At 50.0% G+C, this 23,292-nt stretch overlaps 1 protein-coding gene across 1 annotated transcript in view; it reads right to left on the bottom strand.

Moving 5' to 3' along the window:
- LOC139274608 (uncharacterized) overlaps positions 1-23,292 on the bottom strand; it is a 128,067-nt gene that overhangs the window by 42,910 nt on the left and 61,865 nt on the right. The window contains 2 exon segments of the mRNA XM_070891285.1: positions 12,811-12,873; positions 21,471-21,765. Coding sequence (XP_070747386.1) covers positions 12,811-12,873; positions 21,471-21,765 — 358 coding nt within the window.

Here is a 23,292-nt window from a genome sequence, read left to right as displayed (position 1 = left end):
TTACTAGCCGGGTTACCCATCTTACTTTGGGGAAGGTGTAGGGGTCTTGGACATCCCCCTTTAATTCGTGTTTGGGATGCAGGACGTCGTCTATACGTCTCCCCTTGGCGCCGTACACTCATACTGCCACGCTTCTGGGTCAATATGTCTCGTCTCTGCGGGGACGTCGTCTATATGTCTTCCTTTTGCGCCGTACACCCGTACTGCCACGCTTCCAGGTCAATATGTCTCGTCCCTGCGCCGTGCGCTCGTACCGCTTGGGTCAATAGGTCTCGTCCATATGTCTTCCCTTGCATCGTACCCTTGCACTGCCGCGCTTCCTACACGTGCGCGTCTCAGAGTATGCCTTTTAACCTCCTCCCACCCCTAGATCATCCCTATTCTCTGTCTCCATCCCTCCGGGACGCGCTACAGATAGTTCTTTGTACAGATGTCCTTCCCTCCCGGTTTACAATGCCACAGCTCTAACTTGAAGGTGGTAAATTAAACATACACCCCAACAGCTGAATCATTGTTCCGTTCGGGAAGTTCTTGTACCCTGCTCGCAGCGCCAAATTGAAAGGAAAAATGGGAAGGCTTTTCTTCTCACTAGTGGGCCATTTGATATAAAGGGTCTACACTTGTCCCAACCCGCGTAGCAGCCCTCGAATTATTAGACGGAGATGGATGGCAAGGTATAACGATCTTTAATTACGGACGTCCGAGAACACTTCTCATTACAGCCACCTGTGAGTGGAGATGTTCCCTGAATAGCAAAATTGTACATCATTTATACATTTCATAGATCCCTTCGCCCCCCCCGCCCCCCCCGCCTCCCGCCCCCGGTACGACCTGCCTCGATCTCTGGGTTACCTTATTAGTAATATTTTGGATTGACAGACCAAGATCTCAAGGCAATCTTTGGACCTTAACTGGGATGACCTCATTGGGTTAGAATCTGCTGATTGTACGTAGTGCCTAAAGGTCTGTTTACAGTCTTTTCACAGAGTCTTATCTTGTCGGACTGGACGTACCTTAATGTTATCTGGTGTTTTGGTACATCAATGTTGAATCAGAGGCCTCTGGGTCCTTGATGCTGGAATATGTTAGAATGTGTGAGGTCAGTCACAGACTTTCTGCCCCTTCTGCTGAGCCAATGTAGAAGCTGCCACTTTAAATCTTATTTCGCTTATACCTCTAATGCCAATTTTCTCTTACAGTAGCACCCTTGTCTCTGAGTCAGAGGTTGAGGGTTCAAATCTCACTCCAGTTGAGCACAAAAATCAAGGCAGACACTCCAGTGCCGTATTGAGGGAGCACTATACTCTCGTCGATGCTGCCTTTCAGATGAAATGTTAAAACAGGGCCCCTTCTGCTCTCTCAGGTGGACATAAAATATCCCATTCACATTTTGAAGAAGTGCTGGGGAGATATCCCTGGTGTCCTAGCCAATATTTATCCCTCAATCAACATCACTAAAACTGATTACCTGGTCATTATCACACTGCAATTTGTGGGCGCAAATCGACTGCCAGATTTCCTACATTACAAAAGTGACTACACACTTCAAAAAGTACTTAATTGGCGATAAAAATTCTTTGGGATGTCGGTGGCCATGGAAGGCGCTATATAAATGCAAGTGTTTATTTATTTCTTTTACACAAACACTTTACACATGAGAAAATAAGCCATGCTTTTTCCTCACGACACTTCAAACTCTGAAAAGTATGTTGCTTCTAGGTACAAAGAAGTTTGACTGTTAACCCCTAACTCCCTAAGGTGTCCAACATACATCTTTTCAGGATATCCAGCACTGCCCATTCTGAAAGATAATTAATATCTTCTTTTAATTTGTTGGAATCCTCCTCAGTGTTGACTATCACTTCTAATTTGGTGTTGTCCGCAAATTTCAAAATTGTATTTTTTTTATTCCAAAATCTAAGGCCGGAATTTTCAGGGGCACGATCAGAGGCAGGTAGAAAGGGAAATTTGAAAAATGTCAGAGCAGTTTGGGAACCCACCATCATCCTGGGCCCACGTGCCTTTCCCACAGGTGCATTTGCTGGTACAGCAGCGACCTGACCTGCAGAGGCGGGCGACCTAATTCAAATCTTTATAAGCTTGTTGTCAGACGCATAAGAGTGTTTTCCCCCTTACATTTCAAATTTCCCTTCAGGGCCAAGGGATTCACGTAGCTTGGAAACCAAGTCTGTCAATCTGAAGCAGGAGTTGAGTGGCCATTGATCCAGCTGATTACTTGAAAGCATGAAATATATTATAAAAGCTCCAACTTCATAGCTGATCACTTTGCTCAGGCAGAATCTGTTGCTGACTACATTGTCAGCACAGATTTAACTTTCTGCAGGCTGCAAGTGTTTCCAGAAAAGTCTCCATCCAGTGTCACTTCATTGGAAGAACCTCTCTCTCCATTGACATATTGCTTCTGTCAACTCTACTTGATCTGGCATCTATTACATCAGCATGGGTACCATTTATGCAGCCTCACCTTGGTCCTCAAACTCAGACCATGAAGAGCCCCAACACCAGCAGCACCAACAACAACAACATCAACCTTCTCTGCAACTACCTGATGCTGCACAGGACAGAGGGCATCAGTGCCAAAGTTCTTTGCTGCCCAGGAGGCCTGGGATGGCCTCATCATGTCCAGATATACTTAACTTTATGCTGTACACCTATATGGCTGCCACTTGCTGGTACTATCCCACAGCAAAACCATAAAGGATCCCTATAATAACCAAGCCATTCCATTCACACTGACCACCATTGCTGGAGGTTCTGTTATATCTCACCGATCACTGCAACTTACTAAGCCACTTCCAAAGGTGCACATAAATGTGTCCAAGACTGTCAATGGTGAAATAGTTGACTATAGATTTACGGAATTTTGCCATTAACTTTGACTAAAACACCGAAGTGGCTACCCTTGAGAATCTACATTTGTGTCTTCTTTCTCTTCTGCGTGCTTTTATGAGTGGCGACCCCTGTGGCTTCAGCAGAGGTGGAGGCAGCTTGCACATTTCCCTGCTGCGACTGCTTAGACACTCTTTGTGGATGTCCTCTGGGTTTGGAGCCTATAATGGCCCTGAAAAAAGTCTGTTCCTCCTGCGACTGCGCAGGGGCAGACTTGGCCATGGTGAATGGAGGAGCCATATGGGGTTCTGACTGAAGGGGTGGCAATGGTGGAGAAGTGCAAGCACTTTGAGAGGAGTTCACACTTCCCATGTCCCCACTCACCATCATCCCACTCATGGGCCACCTGCACTTCCCTGCTAGCAAGGAACTAGAGAGCACCTTGCCGCATATCAGTGGGGCCATGATGACCTATGTCTATGCTGACATCCCTCCTAGACAGGAGATCTATGAGCCTCTGACATCTATACTCCAAAGATAGCGATCTATTCTCCAAAGATATCATTTGCTCCTGTGAATGGTGCATTAGCTGCTCCATGCAGGTGGACATCCTATCCATGGAAGAGCCAACAGTCACCATCGTCTATGACATGGTGGTGCTCATGTTGGAGATGGACTCTTCCATTCTCTGAACATTTGCAGACATTACACTCGCAAAACCTGTCAGAGCCCCCTGCAATTCTTCCTGCACCTCCAGGATCACCTTCATTCTGGACGGCCCCGGAGGCTCAGCATCTGCATACAGCTGAGCACAGTTGGGAACGTCCTATGCATGTCCAGCGAGGAGTCTCCACTGCTGTCCCTGTCTCCACCATCTGGTCTTACTCACTTGTGACATGTGACGGACCCGGTGACAACACAATCTTGTGTTGGACCCACTGAGGTGTGTGTCTCTGTGCTGGTACTGGGTGCACTTATGTGTGATGATGCTGTACCCTCAGAACCTGCAGGCTCCTCTGAGGAGTCATTTTGCTCTACCTCCTGGACAGTGATAGTGGCAGGTGTAGCGGTGGGGCTGGGCTCTTGATGGGAGAGTAAAGAAATAAGTTAGATATGTCATATTGCAAATGCACACACCATTATGCACATGATTACCATTCAGTGATTGATGACACCAGTCTCCATATGAGCAACTGATGTATGCCATCTAGCTGTAGGATATGTAATTCTATCATCAGGTTGTTGAGATGTCCCCTCTCCCCTTCTTCCCACTTCCAGCTGCTCGGCCATTCCCGAGACTTCCAACACAGCCTCCTCTGCTGTTGTGAGGATCACAAATGATGGAAGTACACCTCCAGTTCTCTCCCTCTCCCTCCTATATGTGCTCTGTTCTCCTTCAAGGGGGGAAAGAAGAGAAGGTTGAGTGAGCATGATGTAATGAGTGTTAGGGTGGGTTACATCTTCAGAGAGAGACTATGATGGTTTGGGGTAGCAATGTCAAGTGGACTCCTGGCGTGTTATTAGATGGCATGATTGCATTAGGATGAGGGTGAGTGTGAGGGGTGGCTAGTAAGGTCATAGAATCATAGAATCATAGAAGTTTACAGCACGGAAGGAGGCCATTTCGACCCATTGTGTCCGTGCTGGCCAACAAGAGGCTATCCAGCATAATTCCACTTTCCAGCTCTAGGCCCATAACCCTGCAGTTTACGGCACTTTAAGTGTACATCCAAGTACTTTTTAAATGTGGTGAGGGTTTCTTCCTCTACCACCCTTTCAGGCTGTGAGTTCCAGACCCCCACAACCCTCTACATGAAGAAATTTCCCCTCAAATTCACTCTAAACCCAAAACCCGCTACCAATTACTTTAAATTTATGCCCCCTGGTTGTTTACCTCTCTGCTAAGGGAAATAGGCCCTTTCTATCCACTATATCTAGGCCCTTCATAATTTTATACATCTCGATGAGGTCTCCCCTCAGCTTCCTCTGTTCCAAAGACAACAAATCCCACCTATCCAATCTGTCCTCATAGCTAAGATTCTCCACTCCCGGCAACATCCTTGTAAATCTCCTCTGTAAACTCTCCAGTGCAATCACGTCCTTCCTGTAATGCAGTGACCAGAACTGCAGCTATGGCCTAATCAGTGTTTTGTACAATTGAAGCATAACCCCCCTGCTCTTATAGTCTATGCCTCAGCTAATAAAGGCAAGCATTCCATAGCGCTCCCCAAATGCATTACCTCACACTTCTCTAGATTCAATTTCATTTGCCACTGTTCTGCCTACCTGACCAGTTGATTGATATCTTTCTGCAGTCCGCAGCTTTTTTCTTCTTTATTAAGCACACAGCCGATTTTAGTATCATCTGCAAACTTTTTAATCATAATCAAGTCTAGATCATTGATGTATATCACAAAAAGCAAGGGAGCGAGTACTGAGCCCTGCGGAACCCCACTGGAAACATCTTTCCAGTCACAAAAACACCCATCAACCATTATCCTTTGCTTCCTGCTTCTGAGCCAATTTTGGATCCAACTTATCACTTTGCCCTGGATCCCATGGGCTTTTACTTTCGTGACCAGTCTGCCATGTGGAACCTTGTCAACAGCTTTTCTAAATTCGATATACACTGCATCATATGCACTGCCCTCATCGACCCTCTTGGCTACCTCCTTGAAAAATACAGTCAAGTTAGTCAGACACTCGCACTGCCTTCAAGGTACATCTACAGGGAGACTGTGAGCGCCTGGGAGGAGGAGGAGGCCTGCTGCCTGGAGAGGGGAGAGGAGGGAGAGCTGTCAATACTCCTGTTACAGCTGCAGAGTTTGAGTGAGGGGGAAGGAACAGTTGCCATTCAATTACTCACCAGCTGTGTGGAAGGAGGGAGAGCCATTGTCAAGATCAACAGGTGTGTGTATTTTGGTGCACTCCCCCCCAAAAAAAACTTTGCTTAATCAGTGGGGGGAGGAAAGAAGATCTATTAAAAACATCGTGGGGGTGTGTGTGCATGCATGTGTGTGCGTGAACATGTGTGGGGTTTTTGTGAACAACTAGGCCCCACGCACCACTGGAAGCACCCTTCCCCCATTGCCTGGCCCAGGTTGGCTGGAGCTACCTGGGTGCAGTCTCTTCCCCAATTAACTACTTCACATCGTTTGGAGGACTGTGCCTGGGTGGTTCCAGCCATCCCAGGTGAAGACATCTGTTACGCTCATAATAAAGTGATGCAACTGAGTACTGTAGACAATGAGTAAATGTGGCCTTAGCTCCTTTATTTAAAGTCCAGAGTGTTCGTACAGCATGGGAGGCCTGCTTATATGCAGTGCCCCCAAAGGATGCTGGGATCCCTTGGGACTCCAACAGGTAGGCCCTCTGGTGGTGTTATGATACAGGTTGCCTAGGGTAACATATAACATCATTCCCTCCCAAAGTCAATAGTACACTTATTTACAAGAGTGAGACGATCTGGGACTTTTCGCTCCCTTGTCGATCGTCTCGGTACAAATGTAGGTGTGGGTGAGTTGGTTGGTTCTTTGCTGGGCTGCAGGACAGCTGGTCTTGCCAGGCTGCTGGGGATGGTGAGTTCAGCTTCGTGGTCAACCGTGATGTCGTTTGCCACTTGTGTGTGTGTTGGAGGGTCGAAGTTGGTGGTGTCCTCTTCGGGTTGCATGTGGCTGTTTGTGAATCGCAATTTGGTTTGGTCCAAATGCTTTCTGCACGTCAGTTTGACCTGAAACATTCTACTCCCTTCTTTGGCTATGACCGTGCCAGCAAGCCATTTGGGACCATGTCCATAATTGAATACAAACACAGGGTCATTGACCTCAATATCGTGCGACCATGGTACATGCTTTGATGCCATCTGCCCTCGATGTGATCATGGAGGTCAGGGTGAACAAGAGAGAGCCTTGTTTTGAGTGCCCTTTTCATGAGCAGCTTGGCTGGGGGAACCCCAGTGAGCAAGTGGGGTCTGGTGCGGTAGCTGAGCAGGACTCGGATCAGGCGAGTCTTCAGGGAGTCTTCTGACACACGTTTCAAGCTTTACTTTATGGTTTGGACTGCCCATTCTGCCTGGCCATTGGATGCAGGCTTGAACGGGGCAGGTGTGACGTGCTTGATCTATTGCGGGTCATGAATTCCTTGAATTCAGCACTGGTGAAGCACGGCCCATTGTCACTGACAAGGACATCGGACAGGCCGTGCGTGGCAAACATGGCTCGTAGGCTTTCGATAGTGGCAGTGGACGTGCTTACAGACATTATTACACATTCAATCCATTTTGAATAAGCATCCACAACAACCAAAAACATTTTGCCTAGAAATGGGCCCACAAAGTCAACGTGGATCCTAGACCATGGTTTGGAGGGCCATGACCACAAACTTAGCGGTGCCTCTCTGGATCCATTGCTTAGTTGAGAGCAAGTGTTGCATTGGCACACGCATGACTCTAAGTCTGAGTCGATGCCGTGCCACCACACATGGGATCTGGCTATAGCTTTCATCATTACTATGCCTGGGTGGGTACTGTGTAGGTCACGTATGAACATTTCCCTGCCTTTCTTAGGCAAAACCACGCGATTATCCCACAAAAGACAGTCTGTCTCTATAGACATTTCATCTTTGCACCGCTGGAACAGCTTGATCTCTTCATGCATCTTTGCTGGAACACTGGACCAGCTCCCATGGAGGACACAGCTTTTTACCAGGGACGTAAAGAATCCTGGCTGGTTCAGGTCCTGATCTGGCGGGCCGTAATGAGTGACTTTTCATTTTCGAATGTATCCATCACCAAGAGCAAGTCTGCAGGCTGTGTCATTACCACCCCGATGGAGGGCAATGGTATCCGACTGAGACCATCAGCGCAGTTCTCTGTGCCTGGTCTGTGGCGGATTACATAGTTGTATGCAGATAGCGTGAGTGCCCATTTTTAGATGCGGGCAGAGGCATTGGTTTTAATCCCTTTGCTCTCTGAGAATAGCGATATGAGCGGCTTATGGTCAGTTTCTAGCTCAAACTTGAGACCAAACAGATACTGGTGCATTTTTTTCACACCATAAACGCATGCCAGAGCTTCTTTTTCGATCATGCTGTAAGCCCTTTCGGCCTTGGACAAACTCCTGGACGCATAGGCGACCGGATGCAATGTTCCCGATTCGTTAGCTTGTAACACACACGCGACCCCATATGACAACGCATCGCAAGCTAGCACTATTGTTTACATGGGTTATACAGAACGAGCAGTTTGTTGGAACATAACAGATTTCTGGCTTTCTCAAAAGCAGTCTCTTGTGATTTCCCCTATACCCAGTCATCTCCCTTGCGTAGCAACACATATAGAGGATCTAGCAAGGTGCTTAACCTGCGTAGGAAATTACCGAAATAGTTGAGGAGTCCCAGGAATGACCGCAGCTCCGTCACGTTCTGTGGTCTCGGCGTGTTCTTGGTGGCCTCCGTCTTGCTGTCTGCCGCGATTCTTCTCTCTAAGAACTTGACCTCTGGTGCTAGAAAAACACACTTCGAGCGCTTCAACCTGAGTCCCATGCGATCTAGCCGACTTAGAACCTCTTCCAAGTTCTGCAAGTGTTCGATGGTGTCCCGACCTGTGACCAGTATGTTGTCCTGGAAAACCACGGTGCGTGGAACTGACTTTAGCAGGCTCTCCATGTTCCTTTGGAAAATTGCCGCGGCCGATCGAATCCCAAACGGGCATCTGTTGTAGATGAACAGACCTTTGTACGTGTTGATGCAGGTGAGGCCTTTTGAAGATTCCTCCAGCTCCTGCATCATGTAGGTCGAGGTCAGGTCCAAATTGGTGAACATCTTTCCTCCAGCCAGGTCGCAAATAGGCGTCTGCCTTGGATAGCAGATACTGGTCCTGTAGCGAAAAGCGATTAATTGTTACTTTATAGTCCCCACAAATTCTGACCGTGCCGACGCCTTTGAGAACTGGAACAATCAGACTGGCCCACTCGTTGAACTCCACCGGCGCGATGATGCCTTCTCGCTGCAGCCTGTCCAGCTCAATTTCCACTTTCTCTCGCATCATATATGGCACCGCCCGTGCCTTGTGGTGGATGAGCCGTGTACCGGGTACCAAGTGGATCTCCACCCTCACCACTGAGAAACTTCCAATGTCTGGCTCAAACAACGATGGGAGCTTGCTCAGAACCTGGGCACATGAGGCGTCGGCGACGGACGAGAGCGCTCGGATGTCGTCCCAGTTCCAGTGGATTTTTCCCAGCCAACTTCTGCCGAACAATGTGGGGCCGTCTCCTGGTACAATCCAGAGTGGGAGTTTGTGCACTGCTCCATCATAGGAGACTTTTACTTCTGCGCTACCAATAACAGGGATCAGCTCTTAGGTGTAAGTCCTTAGCTTGGTATGAATAGGGCTCAGCTTGGACCTGTGTGCCTTGTTGCACCACAGCCTCTCGAAGGCCTTTTTGCTCATGATAGACTGACTCGCACCCGTGTCCAGTTCCATGGATACTGGAATTCCATTCAGTTCAACTTTTAACACGATTGGTGGATATTTCGTGGTGAAGATGTGCATCTCATTTCGAGTCCTCGGTTCGAGTCTCCTCGGTTCGAGTCTCTAGTTCAGCCTGACCCATCATGGATCGATCTTCCTCTGCAATGTGGTGGTTTGCAGGGTTTGCAGCTCGTCTGCATATTCGCTGGAGGTGTCTCATTGTTTTTGCACGCATAGTGTTTGAAGCAGCATTGATGGGCTCGATGATCACTTTGGCAGCACCAACAAGGTGTTAACTGCCTCGCCTTAACGATTGATGGCAGACTCTGGGTCACCTGAGTTCGTGCAGCTGCCAGTGTGTACGTTCTGCCATATGCATTCCTGCCTGAAAACGACGTTACTTTGTGTATAGTACTGGCCGAAACCTCTTTATGCTGCAAAATTTGTTTGATGTTATCGCTGGTGGACATAAATGCCTGGGCTACCATTATGGCTTTGCTCAGATTCGGTGTTTCAACAGTCAAAAGTTTGCGAAGGATTACCTCATGGACAATGCCAAGAACAAAAAAGTCTCTCAGCATTTGCTCAAGGAATCCATCGAATTCGCAATGTCTTGCAAGGCTCCTAAGTTCGGCGATGTAGCTCGCCACTGCCTGGCCTTCAGACCTTTGTCACATATAGAATCGATACCTTGCTTTAATATGCATATAGATTGGGCTATCCAAACTGGAAGCAATACAGTGGAGGAGGATTTCCTGGAGTGCATAAGAGATAGTTTTCTAGACCAATATGTCGAGGAACCAACTAGGGGGGAGGCCATCTTAGACTGGGTGTTGTGTAATGAGAAAGGATTAATTAGCAATCTCGTTGTGCGAGGCCCCTTGAGGAAGAGTGACCATAATATGGTGGAATTCTACATTAGGATGGAGAATGAAACAGTTAATTCAGAGACCATGGTCCAGAACTTTAAGAAGGGTAACTTTGAAGGTATGAGGCATGAATTGGCTAGGATAGATTGGTGAATGATACTTAAGGGGTTGACAGTGGATGGGCAATGACAGACATTTAGAGACCGCATGGATGAACTACATCCCTGTCTGGCGTAAAAATAAAAAAGGGAAGGTGGCTCAACCATGGCTATCAAGGGAACTCAGGGATAGTATTAAAGCCAAAGAAGCGGCATACAAATTGGCCAGAAATAGCAATGAACCCGGGGACTGGGAGAAATTTAGAGCTCAGCAGAGGAGGACAAAGGGTTTGATTAGGGCAGGGAAAATATAGTACGAGAGGAAGCTTGCAGGGAAAATTAAAACGGACTGCAAAAGCTTCGATAGATATGTAAAGAGAAAAAGTTTAGTAAAGACAAACCTAGGTCCCCTGCAGTCAGAATCAGGGGAAGTCATAACTGGGAACAAAGAAATGGCAGACAAATTGAACAAGTACTTTGGTTCGGTATTCACTAAGGAGGACACAAACAACCTTCCGAATATAAAAGGGGTCAGAGGGTTGAGTAAGAAGGAGGAACTGAGGGAAATCCTTATTGGAAATTGTGTTGAGGAAATTGATGGGATTGAAGGCCGATAAATCCCCAGGGCCTGATGATCTGCATCCCAGAGTACTTAAGGAGGTGGTCTTGGAAATAGCGGATGCATTGACAGTCATTTTCCAACATTGCATAGACTCTGGATCAGTTCCTATGGAGTGGAGGGTAGACAATGTAACCCCACTTTTTAAAAAAGGAGGGAGAGAGAAAACATGTAATTATAGACCGGTTAGCTTGACATCGGTAGTGGGTAAAATGATGGAATGAATTATTAAGGATGTCATAGAAGCGCATTTGGAAAGAGGTGACATGATAGGTCCAAGTCAGCATGGATTTGTGAAAGGGAAATCATGCTTGACAAATCTTCTGGAATTTTTTGAGGATGTTGCCAGTAGAGTGGACAAGAGAGAACCAGTTGATGTGGTGTATTTGAACTTTCAGAAGGCTTTTGATAAGGTCCCACACAAGAGATTAATGTGCAAAGTTAAAGCACATGGGATTGGGGGTAGTGTGTTGACGTGGATTGAGAACTGGTTGGCAGACAGGAAGCAAAGAGTAGGAGTAAATGGGTACTTTTCAGAATGGCAGGCAGTGACTCGTGGGGTACCGCAAGGTTCTGTGCTGGGGCCCCAGCTGTATACATTGTACATTAATGATTTAAACGAGGGGACTAAATGCAGTATCTCCAAATTTGCGGATGACACTAAGTTGGGTGGCAGTGTGAGCTGCGAGGAGGATGCTATGAGGCTGCAGAGTGAGTTGGATAGGTTAGGTGAGTGGGCAAATGCATGGCAGATGAAGTATAATGTGGATAAATGTGAGGTTATCCACTTTGGTGGTAAAAACAGAGACACAGACTATTATCTGAATGGTGACAGATTAGGAAAAGAGGAGGTGCAACGAGACCTGGGTGTCATGGTACACAGTCATTGAAGGTTGGCATGCAGGTACAGCAGGCGGTTAAGAAAGCAAATGGCATGTTGCCCTTCATAGCGAGGGGATTTGAGTACAGGGGCAGGGAGGTGTTACTACAGTTGTACAGGGCCATGGTGAGGCCACACCTGGAGTATTGTGTAAAGTTTTGGTCTCCTAACTTGAGGAAGGACATTCTTGCTATTGAGGGAGTGCAGCGAAGGTTCACCAGACTGATTCCCGGGATGGCGGGACTGACATATCAAGAAAGACTGGATCAACTGGGCTTGTATTCATTGGAGTTCAGAAGAATGAGAGGGGACCTCATAGAAACGTAAAATTCTGACGGATTTAGACAGGTTAGATGCAGGAAGAATGTTCCCAATGTTGGGGAAGTCCAGAACCAGGGGTCACAGTCTAAGGATAAGGGGTAAGCCATTTATGACCGAGATGAGGAGAAACTTCTTCACCCAGAGAGTGGAGAACCTGTGGAATTCTCTACCGCAGGAAGTTGTTGAGGCCAATTCACTAAATATATTCAAAAAGGAGTTCGATGTAGTCCTTACCACTAGGAGGATCAAGGGGTATGGCGAGAAAGCAGGAATGGGGTACTGAAGTCGCATGTTCAGCCATGAACTCATTAAATTGCGGTGCAGGCTCGAAGGGCTGAATGGCCTACTCCTGCACCTATTTTCTATGTTTCTATGTTTTGACATACATAACACACGGGGCCCGTAAGCAGCTCTTGACGCTGCTGGCCGATGACGGATCACTGGTCTTGGATCCGGAGGGCATCAGCAACAGGGCCCGAGACTTCTACGGGGCCCTGTTCTCTCCGGATCCATCCAGTGAGGAAGCGCGTAGAGTTTTGTGGGAGGACTTGCCGAATGTCGGCCAGGAGGGAATCGAGAATTTGGACGTGCCGCTAAGCCTGGCGGAACTGACTGGTGCCCTCAACCAGCTCTTGAGGGGAAAGTCCCCGGGGTTGGACTGGCTGACCATGGATTTCACAGGGCGTTCTGGGATGTCTTGGGGGAAAATCTGGCGACTGGGGAGATGCCCCTCTCTTGGCGCAGGGCAGTCATCGTCCTGCTGCCTAAGAAGGGCAATCTCCGCCTACTAAAGAACTGGCGTCCGGGTCTCCCTCCTCAGCAGGACTACAATATTTTTGCCAGGGTGATGTCTGCTCGCTTTGGCGCCGTACTGGACCACATGATCCACCCCGACCAGTCCTACACAGTCCCGGGCCGGACAATCCACGACAACATCCATCTGGTTTGGGACCTGGTCCACCAATACCAGGAAGCTGGTCTGTCAGTCGCCTTCGTTTCCCTAGACCAGGAGAAGGCGTTCGACGGTGGATCACGAGTATCTGTTCGGAAGTCTGCGCGCTTTCGGGTTCGGGATGCATTTCATCGCCCAGATCCGACTTTTCTACGCCACCGCGCAGTGTCTGATTAAGGTAAACGGTCTTTGACGGCGCCCCTTTGCTTTGGGAAGGGTGCGTCAGCGATGCCCCATGTCCGGCCAGTTATATGCCATCTGCGTGGAGCCTTTCCTGCGCTTCTTGTGGAAGAGGTTGACTCGACTAACTCTGCAAAGGCCAGGCGTGGAGGTCGTCCTCTCAGTTTACGCCGATGACGTGCTCCTCATGGTCGAGGATCCCGTTGACCTGCAGAGGATGCGTGAGTGCCAGGAGATTTACTTGCCCGCATCCTCCACCAGTATCAACTGGGAGAAATGTTCTGACCCTAGTGGGTCAGTGGCGGGTGGACTCCCTGCCGGAGGAGCTCAGGTCTTTTGCCTGGAGCACGACCTATCTCCTCTATCTGGGAGTCTACCTTAGCCCCGACGAGGAAACCTGGCTGGTGAACTGGCAGAAGCTGGAGGCCAAAGTCACCGCTCGCCTGTGGCACTGGACAGGACTGCTCCGAGTGCTGTTCTACAGGGGTAAAAAGCTGGTGGACTTCTTCTGGAACAACAGGAAGCACTGGGTCTCCTGCTTAGGGAGGGCGGTCGGGCATTGGTGTGCGTCAGCACCCAGCATGCGACTTTCCGGCTTCAGTCCCTGCAGGGATGCCTGTACGTTGAGCCTCCTCCTAGATGGTGTGCGCTGGCGATGTATTTCTTCCGCCAGCAATACTGCTTCAATTATGCCACGTAGTTCCTGTTTGTGAGCCTGGGAGGCGTCAGGACTGCCATGCAGGGTCTGCCTATCTTTTACCAGGAACTCATCAGGGTCTGGAACAGAGTCGCCACCGAATTCAGTTCTCCCCCGACTGGAGTGGAGGCTGTCCTTCGGGAGCCACTGCTCAGGAATCCGTACCTCTACGACCGCGCTTTTAGGTGGCAGGCGGACGAGAGGGCTGTGGCGGGCAAGGTGACCAGGATCAGGGACCTGCTCGATGGTGGAGGAGTGGCCTGGATGGCGCCAGACGAGCTGGCACAGCGTCTATCCTGGGCCGACGTCTGGCGCGCAGCCAATGCCATCGAGTCGCTAAAAACAGCTCTGGGCCCTGACTCCGTTAGGTGTGTCGAGGATGCCCAAACATGTGAGGAAATCCCATCCGAACTGACCCTCATCCGGACGGAATTCCTCATCGGCGCCAAGTCCTGAAACCTCCCTCGGGAGCCGGCGCCTCATAACTTGAGCCTCCTCTGGGAAATCTTCTCCATGCTAGTCAGTTCTGCGTGGAGGGGATTACTGTACAGGCTGCTCTTGCACACTCTCCATGTTGCCATCCTCGTCTGCCGTCCGGAGGAGGCGCTGGTCCCCAATCGACTGTTCTCTACGTAGGAGTCCTCCCCTTATTTATTTGGGACTTGGCCTGCAGGATGTTGCACGGAGCAATCCCGTGCAATAAGTTTTTAAGTTGGTTCATGGGCTCCCAGGCAGCCTGTAATTTCTGCGGTCTAGAGGAGTCCGTGTTCCATGTTTTTTTTGAATGTGCGAAGTTGTAGCCCCTCTTCCAATATTTGAAGGGTCTGCTCTTCAAATTCTGGTAGCACTTCAGTCCCACATTCCTGATCTTTGGGCACTCTGTGCGGAGGGGAGCGGGCAGGTCAGAAGGCCTCCTCGTAGGACTGCTCCTGGGCACGGCCAAGGACGCCATCAGCCGGTCCAGGCAGTGGATGGTCGAGGGGGTCATTCAGCCTGACTGCCTGCCTCTCTTCCGCAGTTACATCCGAGCCAGGGTGTCCCTGGAGATGGAGCACACGGTGTCCACCGGTATGCTCGCGGCCTTCCAGGAGAGATGGGTGCCAGAGGGACTGGAGTGCATCACACCCAGCAACCAAATTTTAAATTGACCTTAATGTCTAACGTAGAATTTGTTTAAGTTGTCGGTTTTATTGCCCCCACCCTTTTAGCAAGGGGGCACTTGTATAATTTGTGTTTTAGTGCCCTCAAACAAAAACAACGGGACACTTGAAAATTTCTTGGAGTGTGCCCACCCCCCTTTAGTCGGGTGGGGTGGGGGCACTCGATTACTGATACAACTAATATAGTTGTTGTTGTGGGAATTGCTTATTCACTTGGAGCTGAGTGTGTGAAGGAAGGAGCTCCTGAAATTGCTCCTGCAGCCTGTGCACCCAGGAGTGGAAGAAGGGGACTACTGCTATAACACTGCAAGGGGGCTGAGGAGATCAAAAGCCTCTGCAACACTGCTACCAAGGAGTTGGGAGAGAGGAGAAAAGGACAAAAAACATCAACCCGAAAAACAGCATCATTTTGCGTGGAAGGAGGGAGAGCCATCTATAACAAGCTACAGGTGGGTATAATTGGTGCACTCTCCAAAAAGACTTTATTGTATCGGTCGGGGGAAGAAAGAAGATTTGAGAAGGCTGGAATATCATGGGGTTCTTGCCACCAAATAGGCCCCTCACACCACTAAAAGCACCCGTCCCCCATTGCCTGGCCCGGGACAACTGGAGTTGCCTGGGTGAAGACTCGTTTCTCACTAAATTAACATCGTTAGGAGGATTGTGCCTGGGTTGTTCCAGCTATCTGGGTGAAGACATATTCTCCCCCCGCCAGAAGAGTATAAAGACTTTGTGTTTACCATCGGAAAGTGCACCCCTTCAAGCACCCACCCAATGTTGTGAGGGGTGACCTGCTCTCACAGTTTCCCTCTTTCCCACCCTTCTCTCTCTCTCTCAGTGAGAGGCCTCTTCTTAAAAATACAATTAAAAATAAGACAGCTGAGCAGAGGGAAAAAGGCTGCTCCCCAATTGTTAAGCAGGGGAGCGGTGTGCCTCATTAAGAGCTCCCTCTGCTCAATTAAAGGAGGTCATTAAGACCTTTATGCCTGAGACATTGGGGTGAGTGTAGTCCTTAAAGGGACCCTGACATGGCGAGTCCACCTTCGCCGGTGGCAGGGCCAGCACAAACTTATGCGCATGTGGTGTCCACGGCCATGTTGTTTCCTGCTGCTCCTGCTGCCCAGCCACTTTTTACAATTTTAACTAAAAAGAATGGTGTCAAGAGCTACACTCACCCCAACATGAGCATAGAGGAGTGCGTGAGGGCAATGGCTGGGGTAGTCAGCCCCTTGGCCATTGTCGCTGCCTCCAAAATGTCTGGGAAAGCTGTGTTCTTCCTGAGGTTGGAGCAGGCGGTGTCCCTGGCCCTTGAAAAGGGGCTCACGGTGGGCGGGATATTCCTGCTGGTGGATCCTCTCGATCCCACCATGCAGAGACTTGTTATTTCCAATGTCCTGCCCTTTGTTACCGGTGAGCTCCTCCTCCCCCACTGACATCAACTGGAGGTGGTAAGGTCAGGGATATACCCCATACCGCTCGGCTTCAAGGAGGCCAGCTTCCATCATGTGTTCTTCTTCCACCGCCAGCTTTTCATCCAGCTGGCGTGGGAGGAGGTAACTGTCATGTATCTCACATTACTGTATATAATTGTAACTTACCATGCTATGCATGACTGTAACTGGATATGACCTGTAACAATAAGCATACCTTACCACCAGGGGTGCACTTGCAGGAGTCCCTCCATACCTGTCCCACTGTGGTATATAAAGAGAGGTCTCAGGCAAGTGCAGCACTGGAGAACTGGAATTAAAGGTCCAGGTCCTGAGTGACCTTGACTTCAGCATGTGTCTCGTGTAAGTCAGTACATTAGAGTCAGCACTTAACAGTGGCGACGAGTTACGGGGTCACAGAATCCACAGAATGGCTACCAACAGCTCAGATGAGAAATACAATGCTGGAGACAATTGGGATGACTTTATAGAAAGGCTCCAGCAAAGTTTTGTGACCAAAGACTGGCTGGGCGACGATAAGGCAGACAAGAGAAGAGTCCATCTCTTGACCAGCTGAGGCTCGAAAACATACGCTTTAATGAAAGACCTGCTGGCACCCGAGAAACCAGCAAGCAAGTCATTTGAGGAGTTGAGCACACTGGTGAGAGACCACCTGAAGCCAGCAAGCAGCCTACACATGGCCAGACACAGGTTCGACAACTACAGACGCTGTGTGGGCCAACTTCGTGGTGGAACTTCGGAAGCTGGCTAGTTCATGTGAGTTCCCTGATGAACTAAGGAAAGAAGTACTGAGAGACTTTTTTATTGAAGGAATAGGCCACGCAGGCATATTCCAAAAGCTTATAGAGCCCAAGAACTTGACTCTAGAGGCAGCAGCACTGGTCGCACAGACGTTCTTGGCAGGTGAAGAAGAAACGAGGCTGATCTATACTTCGGGTATGACAACCAATGAGGCATCAGAACAAGGGGTTCACATTGTGAAACAAACCGCTCCCCCCACACACAGAAAAAGGCAGGAGAGCAGGCCTTCAACAACAGACAGTGGCGCCAGAAGACATCAAAATCAAGGGCCACATGAATGGCCGATCACACCTCATCAACCCACAATGCGAGCAATCAACAACAGATTGAGAGAAGCTCAAGGGAGATCAGCCAGACACAGCTCATCCTTCGGAAACAATGGAAATGGTCTGTGTTGGAGATGTGGGGGAAGGCACTCAACCAAGGTGTGTCGATTTCAGCATGCCATTTGCAGAAACTGCAACTACACAGGGCATCTGGCTCGCATGTGCAGAAAAACAGCAGCTCGGCTGGTATACGAATCGGAAGGGTTGGAAAGCGGACCAGAAGACAGTTGGAACAGTGCACGGGCGCCGAGGTACAGCGGGTTAACACGATCAATGTCCACTGTTCTTACACCAAGACGCCTCCAATTATGATGAGGGTTCTACTCAACGGGATACCTGTCAACATGGAACTGGACACGGGGGCCAGTCAATCTCTCATGAGCGTTCAACAATTTGAACAGTTGTGGCCGTACAAAAGCAACAGACCAAAACTCACAAAGATCGACACCAAACTAAGGACCTATACTAAAGAAATCGTCCCAGTCCTTGGCAGCGCCATGCTCTCAGTCACACACAAAGGGATGGTGCACCGACATTCCCTGTGGATTGTCCCCGGGGATCTCCCAGCCCTGTTGGGGAGAAGCTGGCTAGCAGAATTTAATTGGAAATGGGATGATGTTCACGCCATGTCGTCAGAGGAACGGACCTCCTGCTCAACAGTTCTAAGCCGTTTTGAACATCTCTTTCAGCCAGGTGTGGGTACCTTCAAAGAGGCTAAAGTTAGAATCTACATCACACAGAATGCCAGACCGGTCCATCACAAGGCTAGAGCTGTGCCTTATGTGATGAGGGAAAAGATTGAAAACGAACTGGACCGGCTTCTGTGGGAAGGCATAATTTCTCCCGTGGAATTCAACGACTGGGCAAGCCCCATCGTCCCCGTCATGAAGCCTGATGGATTTGTGCGAATCTGTTGGGATTATAAGTCTACCATAAACAGAGTCTCTCTACAGGACCAATACCCGTTGCCCAGAGCAGAAGACCTATTTGCCACGTTGGCTGGAGGAAAACTTTTCTCGAAGCTTGACCTCACATCTGCGTATATGACGCAAGAACTGACCAAAGAGTCTAAGCTTTTCACCACCATCAACACACATTGAGGCCTTTTTGTGTACAATCGATGCCCATTCGGCATCAGGTCGGCAGCTGCTATATTCCAGTGCAACATGGAAAGTCTGCTCAAGTCCATCCTGGGGACGGTTGTGTTTCAAGATGACATACTCATCACGGACAGGGACACCGACTCTCATCTCCGCAATCTTGAGGAAGTACTAAATCGATTGGATCAGGTAGGCCTAAGAGTTAAGAAATCCAAGTGTCTGTTTCTCGCGCCTGAGGTTGAATTTTTGGGCAGAAGGATTGCCGCTGATGGAATCCGCACAACCAAATCCAAAACTGAAGCAATTCGCCTGGCACCCAGGCCCCGGAATGTCTCGGAACTGCGCGCCTTTCTCGGGCTACTCAATTACTTTGGGAACTTTATGCAGAACTTGAGCACGCTGCTGGAGTCTCACCATGTGCTACTCAGAAAGGGGTGCGATTGGTTTTGGGGGGACGCCCAAGAACACGCCTTCAATAAGGCACGCAACCTTCTATGTTCCAAGAATGTTTTAGCCTTTTTTGACCCAGGTAAAAAGTTAGTCCTTACGTGTGATGCGTCAGCGTATGGGGTCGGGTGCGTTTTACAGCACGTCAATGATGCGGGTAAATTGCAGCCCGTTGCTTATGCCTCTAGGTCACTTTCACGGGCGGAGTATGGGTACGGTATGGTTGAGAAAGAGGCGCTCGCGTGCGTGTACGGTGTCAAAAAGATGCACCAATACCTTTTCGGGGTCAAGTGTGCGTTAGAAACTGACCACAAACCCCTCACGTCCCTACTATCCGAGTGCAAGGCAATCAAAGCCAACGCCTCGGCACGCATTCGGCGTTGGGCACTCATGCTGGCGGCTTACGACTACACGATAAGGCACAGACCAGGCACAGACAACTGTGCCGACGTGCTTAGCAGGCTACCCCTGGCGACCACAGAAGGGTCCGACGAACAGGACTGTGAGATGCATTTGAATCCACAGGTTCGCCCATGACAGCTTGCCAAATCAGACCCTGGACGACCAGTGACTCCACGTTATCTCTAGTTAAAAGATTGTTTTAACCGGTGACTGGGCAGAGGCTCGCGATGCCTGCCCCGAGGAGGTCAAACCCTTCCATAGGCGCATGCATGAACTCTCACTACAGGCAGACTGCCTGATGTGGGGCGCCGAGTAGTTATGCCCGTACGAGGCAGGGAGGCATTTGTCCGGGAGCTCCATCGCGAGCACCCTGGGATCGTCCTTATGAAGACCATTACCAGATCTCATGTCTGGTGGCCTGGCATTGACGTGGACTTGGAGCTCTGCGTCCGTCAGTGCACCATTTGTGGCCAACTCAGTAATGCATCCAGGGAAGCCCCCCTAAGCCCCTGGCCCTGGCCCACCAAACCATGGTCGCGGGTGCATGTAGACTATGCGTGCCCATTCATGGGCAAAATGTTCCTTGTAGTCTTTGATGCATTTTCAAAATGGATCGGGTGCACCATTTTAAACTTAAGCACCACCTCCACCACTGTGGAGAGCCTTAGAACCATGTTTGCAATGCACGGAATTCCTGACATATTGGTCAATGATAATGGTCCGTGCTTCACCAGTGCAGAATTTCATGATTTTATAGTTGACCACGGTATAAATCACGTTAAGACGGCACCATTCAAGCCGACCTCCAATGGCCAGGCAGAGCGAGCAGTGCAGGTCATTAAACAAGGCATGCTCAGAATCCAAGGTCCCACGCTGCAGAGCTGCCTGTCGCGACTGCTGCTGGCATACAGATCTCGTCCGCATTCGTTGACTGGGGTTCCCCCCGCGCAACTATTGATGAAACAAACCTTAAAGACCAGGCTCTCGTTAATCCTCCCAGACACGCATGAAATTGTTGAGGCTAAGTATCAAAAGCTAACTGAGTACCATGACCGAAATTCGAGGGGGAGGTGGAATGAGATAGGGGACAAAGTGTTTGTGCTAAACTATGGCCGGGGTCCCAAATGGCTTGCAGGGACAGTAACAGACAAAGGGGGAAACAGGCTACTTGTTGTACAAATGGACAATGGCCAAAACTGCCGGAGGCATGTAGACCAAGTAAAAAGTAGATTCACTGATAACACTGAAGAACCAGAGGCAGACTACAATGTGGAACTCACACCACACCTGGTGGACAGACAGGTGGAACAACCTGAGGAAAGGGCAGTCTTAACAGACAGCCCAGGTGAGATACCAGCAATCACACTGAATGAAACAGACAGCCTAGGCGAGATACCAGCAATCACACCGAACGAAAAACAGGCATCAAGACATACAACTGAACCACAACTAAGACTCTCCACGCGAGAGTGCAGACCACCTGAGAGACTGAATCTATAAAGGCAATAAGACCTTGGGGGAGAGTGATGTCATGTATCTCACATTACTGTGTATAACTGTATCTTACCATGCTATACATAACTGTAACTGGATATGACCTGTAACAATAAGCATACCTTACCACCAGGGGTGCACTTGCAGGAGACACTCCATACCTGTCCCACTGTGTTATATAAAGGGAGGTCTCAGGCAAGTGCAGCACTGGAGAGCTGGAATTAAAGGTGCAGGTCCTGAGTGACCTTGACTTCAGCATGTGTCTCGTGTAAGTCAGTACATTAGAGTCAGGTCTTAACAATAACGGAGGACGGAGGAGCATTTAATGTGGTCCACGAAAGGACAGCCTACCGCTGTGCCACACCTGTAAGGAGGTGGGGCACGTCCACAAGAACTGCCCTGCCTCCAAGGCCGCTAAAACAGCCAACGCTGGTGCCGCCACCACTCCTCCCCGTGTCATCGTCCGTACGTCGGTGGTAGGCGAGGGAGAGGATTTAGAATCCATCACCTGCGAGGCGATGGATCTCCTCGTGACCCCCGCTGAGTCCCCCCTCATTCCTGCCAAAAACTCCAGGACTTTTTGGCGGAATGCCAGGATCGCTGCAATAGAGCCCATCTGGCTGTGGACAAATGGTCCGAGCCGGCACTGCGCATCAGGTCCATCCGTGCCGCCATCAAAATCATGGGCGCGGGCGGGGCCTCATCAAAACCAGAAAACCTTGAGCTGCGCCGGCTCAAAACGTTCCTCACTGGGTTGCTGAGGGAGTGGAGGTCATCAAATGTCTCCGCTCCCCCCCTCCTCCCCCGACAGTAGTTTAAGTTAGAGGTTGCACTATGCTCTTGTCATGAAGATAACCATAGCCAGCCTCAACATCAACAGCGGCAGAGAGGTACGCCGTAGATTTAACAATTTTTTGCTCCTACGGAAGGGTAATATGCGGTGTGCTTCCTGCAGGAAACCCGCACTGTTCCAGGAGACGAGGCCACGTGGCTCTTGGAATGGCAAAGAGAGGTCCGCATGAGCCACCTCACCGCCACTTCTTGTGAGGTGGCTATCTTGCTGGCCCGACATTTTCAGCCGGAGATCTTGGGGGTCGAGGAGCCCGTGCCAAGCTGCTTGCTCCATCTCATGAACGTGTATGTCCCCAAGCCCAGACCGCAGCAAGTGCGCTTCTTCGAAGAAGTGTCCACTCTTCTAGGCTCTGTTAACGTCGGCGACTGCATTGTCCTCGGGGGGGGGGGCGTGATTTTAACTGCACCCTCGAGGCGAGAGACCGCTCTGGTGCCCCGTAGAACATGACGGCGATGGAGAAGTTGAGGGACCTGGTCGGGTCCTTCGACTTGGTGGAGATCTGGCGAAATCCCCGTGCCGACTCCAGCGCCTTTACTTGGGTGAGGCCTGGAAGAGGATGGTCCAGAATTGACTGACTTTATATGACGGGACTGGCTCTGCAAGGGCCGGGCGTGGAGGTCATCCACTCAGCTTACGCCGATGACGTGCACCTCATGGTCGAGGATCCCGTTGACTTGCGGAGGATGCGTGAGTGCCAGGAGATTTACTCGGCCGCATCCTCCGCCAGGATGAACTGGGAGAAATGTTCCGGACTCCTGGTGAGTCAGTGGCGGGTGGACTCCCTGCTGGAGGAGCTCAGGCCTTTTGCCTGGAGCACGACTCATCTCCTCTATCTGGGAGTCTACCTTAGCCCTGATGAGGAAGCCTGGCCGACAAACTGGCAGGAGCTGGAGGCCAAGGTCGCCGCTCGCCTAGGGCGCTGGACAGGACTGCTCTGAGTGCTGTCCTACAGTGGTTGAACGCTAGTCATAAACCAGCTGGTGGCCACTATGCTGTGGTACCGGCTGGTCACTTTGACCCCTCTCCCTGTGTTTGTCGCCAAGATACAGAAGAAGCTGGTGGACTTCTTCTGGAACAACAGGAAGCACTGGGTCTCTGCCGCGGTCTCGAGTCTCCTGCTTAGGGAGGACGGTCAGGCGTTGATGTGCGTCAGCGCCCAGCTAGCGATTTTCCGTCTTCAGACCCTGCAGAGATACTTCTACGTTGAGCCCCCTCCTCGGTGGTGTGTGCTGGCGACGTATTTCTTCCTCCAGCAGTACTACTTCAATTATGAGACGCAGCTCCCATTTGTGAGCCTGGGGGGTGCGTCAGGACCGCCAT

This window comes from Pristiophorus japonicus, chromosome 10 (genome assembly GCF_044704955.1).
Source record: "Pristiophorus japonicus isolate sPriJap1 chromosome 10, sPriJap1.hap1, whole genome shotgun sequence".
In the NCBI taxonomy this organism is placed as follows: Eukaryota; Metazoa; Chordata; class Chondrichthyes; family Pristiophoridae; genus Pristiophorus; species Pristiophorus japonicus.
Note: the sequence above shows the minus strand (reverse complement) of the source record. Positions and strands in the feature narration are given on the sequence as shown.